Genomic DNA, 9608 nt, shown 5'->3' with positions numbered 1-9608 from the left:
AGCCAGTTTTTCTTACACACCATAACATCATCCCAGTTGTACCGCAGGCGCAGCAGCACCCCAGCACCCTACAGCAGGCGCAGCAGCACCCCAGCACCCTACAGCAGGTACAACAGCACCCCAGCACCCTACAGCAAGTGCAACAGCACCCTAGCACTCTCAAACTGCCACACTCTCTTGCTGGCGACACTGCCGTCAACTATAGGCACCCACGGCCACCAATCAATCCTGACGCAGAGCTTGTGGTTCCATCTAGCACCTCTAGTGCCAACTTCTTCTACCCCGGCAGCAATCGCCGTCAGCAGAGCAGACCCAGGCTGTGAGCTCCACCACATACACCTACACAACACATCCTAACAGATACAAAAGAAAAAAAACGCATCTTCTGCCCACCACACAACACACTAACTTTCACACAATACGAACATACACTGCTCTAGCGTGAATACACACACACACACACACACACACACACACCTCTGCTCACCAAAACACACAGCAACGAAACACAAGCACAAAAACACACACACACAAGTCTCTGCTTTTAGCCACAACACCCCCACCACACATACTCACCTCTAACACAACCACACTGCATTCAAATGTGCCTTGCCGTCTATCTTCCTTTTGTACAGTAGTATAAGTATATGTAATTTAGTTTATATATAATATATATACATATATATTAAAAACTATGAACTATATACTATTTTTATTGTCCTGTACACACATTAGAGACAAAGACTGAAGGTGAAGGATGGGTAGGAGAATCACTGAGCTTCAATTACCACATATGTTGCGACATGTAACACTTTGATCAATCATCGTCGCCGCGGCAGTCACATGACATCACAAATTTATTAATATATAAAAATTATTATATTCACAAAGAGCCAAAAGGCTGCGGGAAGTAATTTAACACAAACTTCCAAGTCAACAAGGAACAGACTGAATATACAGATTCCAGGCTGAGGGACTGATTACCTCCTACTTCTCATCTTCCTGTTATTCTCTGTATTGGACTGAAGAAGCCACTGGCTGGAGAAACGCTTCCACAATAAAGATTCCCAAATGTTGCACAAGTGTCTCATTCTTCAACTTAGCGGTTTTCAAAGCCATTTTCCAAAGCCATTTTCATCACAAGGAATGCTAAAGTTACACCAATAAATCAGTTTCCATGGGAAAAAATCGTAGTAAAGAGGGGGATTAGAAGGAGAGCAGATAACGTGAGAGCAGCTACTAGGTTCTGGGGAAAAAACATTGAAAATAACCCTTTAGAAAATAGAATATTTAGCATAAAGGTGTTCAACTATGAACACTACTTAGGAGGTTCATAATGAATGCACGTGCAACACCTCGGTAACTTCATCCAGAAACTTGCCGCCTACACTGAAGCATTCTTCAGTCCCGTATAGAAGAGTTAGCAGAAAGAATAGAGATGTGAAGACGATACAATCAGTCCATCATCCTTCAATATGTAGTTTTGAGGGGAATCAGTCCCTCCCACCTCAAAAATGCGAGAACAATTTTCCCAAGCGCAAAAACGATTAAAATACGTCGACAAAGAGACCTCAAACTGAAAAGCAAATATAAAAATTACCCGGAATCTGTATCGATTTAAATCGAGAATCGGCAAATTATGTTGATATTGGCTAATGTTTATGTTAACGGCATCTATAACTTCCTCTTAATGCCCTTCCCTAACACTACCTGTATGGTGCCCTTCCCTAACACTATCTGTATGGTGTCCTTCCCTAACACTACCTGTATGGTGCCCTTCCCTAACACTACCTGTATGGTTCCCTTCCCTAACACTACCTGTATGGTGCCCTTCCCTAACACTACCTGTATGGTGCCCTTCCCTAACACTATCTGTATGGTGTCCTTCCCTAACACTACCTGTATGGTGTCCTTCCCTAACACTACCTGTATGGTGCCCTTCCCTAACACTATCTGTATGGTGTCCTTCCCTAACACTACCTGTATGGTGTCCTTCCCTAACACTACCTGTATGGTGTCCTTCCCTAACACTACCTGTATGGTGTCCTTCCCTAACACTACCTGTATGGTGCCCTTCCCTAACACTACCTGTATGGTGCCCTTCCCTAACACTATCTGTATGGTGTCCTTCCCTAACACTACCTGTATGGTGTCCTTCCCTAACACTACCTGTATGGTGCCCTTCCCTAACACTACCTGTATGGTGCCCTTCCCTAACACTACCTGTATGGTGCCCTTCCCTAACACTACCTGTATATATATATATATATATATATATATATATATATATATATATATATATATATATATATATATATATATATATATATATATATATATATATATATATATACATATATGCATATGCAATAAGATCACAGTAAACAGGTGATTTCAGAATATGCAAAACAACCAGTGTGAAAGAATAGGAGTATTCACGAAAGCGCTTGGAATTTCTCTATTCTTTCACAGTGGTTTTGCGCGTGCACACACACGCACGCACACACAATATATATATATATATATATATATATATATATATATATATATATATATATATATATATAGATATATGCAAAACAACCACTCTGAAAGAATAGAGAAATTCCAAGCGCTTTCGTGACTACTCACATTATCAAGGAACTATAAAAGTAAAGCATACAAGGAAGGTATATAAGGGGTCTGGCCAGCACCTCACTATCAGATCCCACAACGGTTAAACACCTGACGCGCGCCGGCCCAACTGGACAGGTCCTTTGCACAACTCACCAACAAACTATTCTACCCAAGAAAATTTTTAAAATTATTATTTGTCCAGTGCATTATTAAATTCTTCCCAAATTCTATTAATTATAAATGGATCTAATTTATATAAACCAAAGGAAATATTCATATTATTGTCAAAACTGCTTTTTATGAAACAAGATTCAATTATATTCCTGTCGACCATGGACTTGTTTGATACTACTTTCTCAACTTTTTGAAAATCAATTGGATGGTTAAAATCTCTTACATGAATAAATAGAGCATTGGAATCTTGTCCAGTTCTAATGCTATATTTATTTTGTTTAATATAGCATTAGAACTGGACAAGATTCCAATGCTCTATTTATTCATGTAAGAGATTTTAACCATCCAATTGATTTTCAAAAAGTTGAGAAAGTAGTATCAAACAAGTCCATGGTCGACAGGAATATAATTGAATCTTGTTTCATAAAAAGCAGTTTTGACAATAATATGAATATTTCCTTTGGTTTATATAAATTAGATCCATTTATAATTAATAGAATTTGGGAAGAATTTAATAATGCACTGGACAAATAATAATTTTAAAAATTTTCTTGGGTAGAATAGTTTGTGGGTGAGTTGTGCAAAGGACCTGTCCAATTGGGTCGGCGCGCGTCAGGTGTTTAACCGTTGTGGGATCTGATAGTGAGGTGTTGGCCAGACCCCTTATATACCTTCCTTAGATGCTTTACTTTCATAGTTCCTTGATAATGTGAGTAGTCACGAAATCGCTTGGAATTTCTCTATTCTTTCAGAGTGGTTGTTTTGGATATTCTGAAATCACCTGTGATCTTATTGCATATATATATATATATATATATATATATATATATATATATATATATATATATATATATATATATATATATATATATATATATATATATAATGTGTGGTAGTAGGTTGGTAGACAGCAACCGCCCAGGGAGGTACTACCGTCCTGCCAAGTGAGTGTAAAATGAAAACCTGTAATTGTTTTACATGATGGTAGGTTTGCTGGTGTCCTTTTTTTCTGTCTCACAAACATGCAAGATTTCAGGTATGTCTTGCTACTTCTACTTACACTTAGGTCACACTACACATGCATGTACAAGCATATATATACACACACCCCTCTGGGTTTTCTTCTATTTTTGTTCTAGTTCTTGTTTATTTCCTCTTATCTCCATGGGGAAGTGGAACAGAATTCTTCCTCCGTAAGCCATGCGTGTTGTAAGAGGCGACTAAAATGCTGGGAGCAAGAGGCTAGTAACCCCTTCTCCTGTATAAATTACTAAATGTAAAGGGAGAAACTTCCGTTTTTTTTCTTTTAGGCTACCCTGCCTCGGTGAGATACGGCCAGTGTGTTGAAAGAAAGATATATATATATATATATATATATATATATATATATATATATATATATATATATATATATATATATATATATATATATATATATATATATTCTATCTTTCTTTCAACACACTGGCCGTATCTCACCGAGGCAGGGTGGCCTAAAAGAAAAAAAACGGAAGTTTCTCCCTTTACATTTAGTAATTTATACAGGAGAAGGGGTTACTAGCCTCTTGCTCCCAGCATTTTAGTCGCCTCTTACAACACGCATGGCTTACGGAGGAAGAATTCTGTTCCACTTCCCCATGGAGATAAGAGGAAATAAACAAGAGCAAGAATTAGTAAGAAAATAGAAGAAAAACTCAGAGGGGTGTGTGTATATATGCTTGTACATGTATGTGTAGTGTGACCTAAGTGTAAGTAGAAGTAGCAAGATGTACCTGAAATCTTGCATGTTTATGAGACAGAAAAAAGGACACCAGCAATCCTACCATCATGTAAAATTACAGGCTTTCGTTTAACACTCACTTGGCAGGACGGTAGTACCTCCCTGGGCGGTTGCTGTCTACCAACCTACTACCTGTAATATATATATATATATATATATATATATATATATATATATATATATATATATATATATATATATATATATATATATATATATAATATATATATATATATAATGTGATAATGTGAGTAGTCACGAAAGCGCTTGGAATTTCTCTATTTTTTCAGAGTGGTTGTTTTGCATATATATATATATATATATATATATATATATATATATATATATATATATATATATATATATATATATATATATATATATATATAATATATATATAATCTGTTCGATGAAGGCTCCTTTAAATTGGCAGGACTGCCAGAAAGCCGGTCAAGAAACAATTACTGACTGCTGCTATGAAGAAAAATCGGCTGCGGAGAGCAGTCGATGATAAGGGATGAGGCGCATTTTGAAGTACATGGGTACAGATCACTGGTGGTGGGACGGAACAAAGGCGAATCTCTTCAGAATGGACACATTTAACAAGCACCAAAATAACCACCTAAAATGTTTTGTGGTAGGTTTACTACTAAATGTCCTGGATGCCTTGCTATTTATTGTTGAGGGAACAATGATCAGTGACAAATACAAGACAATCCTAGCAACTCACTTGCTTCCCTCTGAGGATCCAGACTTTCCTGATGGAGAAGGCGTTTTCCAGCAGCATCTTGCTTCATGCTACACTTCCAGAAAAAATATTGTCATTCTTCGAAGAGTGTGTTAACTAGGTGAGTACAAATAGGAAGCGCGTCTGTCTGGCGCTCAGCAGACGGAGGATCAAGCCTCCATTTCATGCGCTGAATGATCCCCATGGATTTAGCGCTTAACATAAATTATTCTTCTTCGAAGAGTGTGGGCTAAGCGGTCTAAATTGGCCAGTAAACTCTCCTGACCTCAACCCAATTGACAATCTATGGGCAGTAACCAAACGCAGGATAGCCAAACAGGACATTTTAACTGGAGAAGCTAATTGCTGCTGTTATTGTGGCCTGGTACCACGACGAAGAACTTGCCAAAATATGTTCAACATTGGTCGAGTCTATGCCAAAGAATGAAGCAATGCTTGTAAAAGCATCGGGTGGTCATATCTTTTATTCAATCAATTTTTGGTCATATCAATGCCCTTTATTTTTCAAATAAACATAAATTTTCCAAATAAATATTATTTCATCACTGTTCTAACACACACACACACACACACACACACACACACAACTGAGCAACCTATACTACAACCCACTCACTGTTCCCTCTGCCACCAACCCCCATATCACAAACCTCACCCCAACAGCTGTCCCTTATGGGCATTCTGACCCCACCCCCATCATCACAAACCCCACCTACACCACAGCCCCATATAGGCCCCCACCAAGGCTCTCGCTCCCCCAACCCCAATATTCTTGCATGACCACAATGATAGAAAAGAAACTGAAAGTTTGGTACACAAACGCGGATGGAATAACGAATAAACATGAGTGGAACGAAAGAATCAGTGAAAAATCCCCAGACATCATAGCAGTCACAGAAACAAAACTCGCTGAGACAATAACAGACACAATCTTCCCAACGGGATATCAGATCCTGAGGAAAGATAGGAGGAGTAGAGGGAGAGGAGGGGTTGCACTGCTCATAAAACACCGATGGGGATTTGAGGAAATGGAAGGCATGGACATGATTGGAGAAAGAGACTACATTGTAGGTACAATTCAGTCCGGAGAACATAAAGTAGTCATTGGAGTGATGTATAACCCACCACAGAACTGCAGGAGGCCAAGAGAGGAGTACGAAGAAAACAACAGGGTGATGGTGGACACACTGGCTGAGGTGGCAAGAAGAGCTCACTCGAACAGAGCAAAGTTACTGGTAATGGGCGATTTCAACCACAGGGAGATCGACTGGGAAAACCTGGAGCCACATGGGGGTCCCGAAACATGGAGAGCCAAGATGATGGATGTGGTACTTGAAAACCTCATGCATCAACATGTCAGGGACACAACCAGAGAGAGAGGGGAGGATGAGCCAGCAAGACTGGATCTTGTGTTCACCCTGAGCAGTTCAGACATTGAGGACATCACTTACGAGAGGCCCCTTGGAGCTAGCGATCACGTGGTTCTGAGTTTTGATTATATAGTAGAGTTATAAGTGGAGAAGGTAACAGGAACTGAAGGGGACAGGCCAAACTATAAAAGGGGGACTACACAGGTATGAGAAACTTCCTGCAGGAGGTTCAGTGGGACAGAGAAATGGTAGGAAAATCAGTAAACGAGATGATGGAATACGTGGCAACAAAGTGCAAGGAGGCAGAGGAAAGGTTTGTTCCCAAGGGAAACAGAAATAATAGGAAGACCAAAACGAGTCCTTGGTTTACCCGAAGGTGTAGGGAGGCAAAGAATGGAAAAGGTACAGGAGGCATAGGACCCAGGAAAACAAGGAGATTAGTAGAAGAGCCAGAAACGAGTATGCACAGATAAGGAGGGAGGCCCAGCGACAGTATGAAAACGACATAGCATCGAAAGTCAAATCTGACCCGAAACTGCTGTATAGCCACATTAGGAGGAAGACAACAGTCAAGGACCAGGTGATAAGGCTGAGGAAAGAAGGTGGAGAACTCACAAGAAACGATCAAGAGGTATGTGAGGAGCTCAACACGAGATTTAAGGAAGTATTTACAGTAGAGACAGGAAGGACTATGGGGGGATAGATCAAATGGGGACACCAGCAAGGAATACACCAACAAGTGTTGGACGACATACATACAGATGAGGAGGAGAAGAAACTGCTAAGGGACATCGATACCTCAAAGGCAATGGGACCGGACATCTCCCCGTGGGTCCTTAGAGAGGGAGCAGATATGTTGTGCGTGCCACTTTCCACAATCTTCAACACGTCCCTGGAAACTGGGCAACTACCTGAGGTATGGAAGACGGCAAATGTAGTTCTCATTTTTAAAAAAAGGAGACAGAAAAGAGGCACTAAACTATAGACCTGTGTCATTGATGTGTATAGTATGCAAAGTTATGGAGAAGATTATCAGGAGGAGAGTGGTGGAGCACCTGGAACGGAACAAGAGTATAAATGCCAACCAGCACAGATTCATGGAAGGCAAATCCTGTGTCACAAACCTTCTGGAGTTTTATGATAAAATAACAGAAGACATGAGAGAGGGGGGAGGGTTGATTGCATCTTCTTGGACTGCAAGAAGGCCTTTGACACAGTTCCTCACAAGAGATTAGTGCAGAAGCTAGAGCATCAGGCGCATATAACAGGAAGGGCACTGCAATGGATCAGAGAATACCTGACAGGGAGGCAACAACGAGTCATGGTACGTAATGATGTATCACAGTGGGCACCTGTGACGAGCGGGGTCCCACAGGGGTCGGTCCTAGGACCAGTGCTATTTTTGGTATATGTGAACGACATGATGGAAGGGTTAGACTCAGAAGTGTCCCTGTTTGCAGATGATGTGAAGTTAATGAGGAGAATTAAATCTGATGAGGACCAGGCAGGACTTCAAAGAGACCTGGACAGACTGGACACCTGGTCCAGCAAATGGCTTCTCGAATTTAATCCTGCCAAATGCAAAGTCATGAAGATAGGGGAAGGGCACAGAAGACCAAAGACAGAGTATAGGCTAGGTGGCCAAAGACTGCAAACCTCACTCAAGGAGAAAGATCTTGGGGTGAGTATAACACCGAGCATGTCTCCGGAAGCACACATCAATCAGATAACTGCTGCAGCATATGGGCGCCTGGCAAACATGAGAACAGCATTCCGATACCTTAGTAAGGAATCGTTCAAGACACTGTACACCGTGTATGTCAGGCCCATACTGGAGTATGCAGCACCTGTTTGGAACCCGCACTTGATAAAGCACGTCAAGAAACTAGAGAAAGTACAAAGGTTTGCGACAAGGTTAGTTCCAGAGCTAAGGGAAATATCCTATGAAGAAAGATTAAGGGAAATCGGCCTGACGACACTGGAGGACAGGAGGGTCAGGGGAGACATGATAACGACATATAAAATACTGCATGGAATAGACAAGGTGGACAAAGACAGGATGTTCCAGGGAGGGGACACAGAAACAAGAGGCCACAGTTGGAAGTTGAAGACACAAATGAGTCAGAGAGATATTAGAAAGTATTTCTTCAGTCATAGAGTTGTAAGGCAGTGGAATAGCCTAGAGAATGATGTAGTGGAGGCAGGAACCATACACAGTTTTAAGACGATGTTTGATAAAGCTCATGGAGCAGGGAGAGAGGGGGCCCAGTAGCAACCGGTGAAGAGGCGGGGCCAGGAGCTAAGACTCGACCCCTGCAACCACAAATAGGTGAGTGCAAATAGGTGAGTACACACATCAAAATCGGACTAGTTAACAGTCCAAGTCGGACCGACACTGTGTCTTCATAAGTTTCATTCTGCCATGTGCGGGTTATGTATAACTGGTTGTTGCTTCAAGATGCACAACTTAACCTAACCAAAGATAATGTAACAGAGGTCTTTTGCAACCGTATGAGAGAAATCTATATATTTGATTCTGGTTAAGAGGATGGGTTGGGAGGCGTGTCGGCAAATGTGGCCATGTCACCGATACAGAATTCTCCCCACATGGAATGCTATAAACTCCAGTTTAACTTGTGGTTTTCCTGGGGTTTGAAGTTTTAAAAATTAATGTTTTTTTGTGGTGAGAACCGCGATATTCATGGTGGCTCGACGAAGAGCGGCGATGGTGACTACCTGTGACCAATTTCCAGAGTTTTCCCCACTGCCGCAGCCCGGCCTTGGGCCAAGCTTGTCTGATGCTTGCCTGGTCAACCAGGTTGTTGCTACGGTGAGTCAGGTGGGAGAGAACCTGCCGCTGCTGGTCCACATCAGTCCTAATTCGAAGTGTGTTGAACATGTGAAGATCTCTGAGCTCACA

The 9608-nt window shown here is 41.2% G+C and overlaps 2 protein-coding genes across 5 annotated transcripts in view; one reads left to right on the top strand and one right to left on the bottom strand.

The window, feature by feature from the left end:
- The window catches only part of LOC128694230 (uncharacterized), a 12797-nt gene extending 12093 nt beyond the window's left edge, over window positions 1–704 (top strand). For both annotated transcript variants that reach the window (XM_053784245.2, XM_053784247.2), the window contains one exon: window positions 1–704. This exon is cut by the window's left edge and continues 871 nt beyond it. In XM_053784245.2, coding sequence (XP_053640220.2) covers window positions 1–323 — 323 coding nt within the window. In that variant the 3' untranslated portion in view covers window positions 324–704.
- The window catches only part of Naa15-16 (N-alpha-acetyltransferase 15/16), a 244969-nt gene that overhangs the window by 150396 nt on the left and 84965 nt on the right, over window positions 1–9608 (bottom strand). The window lies entirely within an intron of this gene.

The sequence above is a fragment of the Cherax quadricarinatus genome, chromosome 43 (assembly GCF_038502225.1).
Source record: "Cherax quadricarinatus isolate ZL_2023a chromosome 43, ASM3850222v1, whole genome shotgun sequence".
Taxonomy (NCBI): domain Eukaryota; kingdom Metazoa; phylum Arthropoda; class Malacostraca; order Decapoda; family Parastacidae; genus Cherax; species Cherax quadricarinatus.
This window is presented reverse-complemented; position numbering and strand designations above follow the sequence as displayed.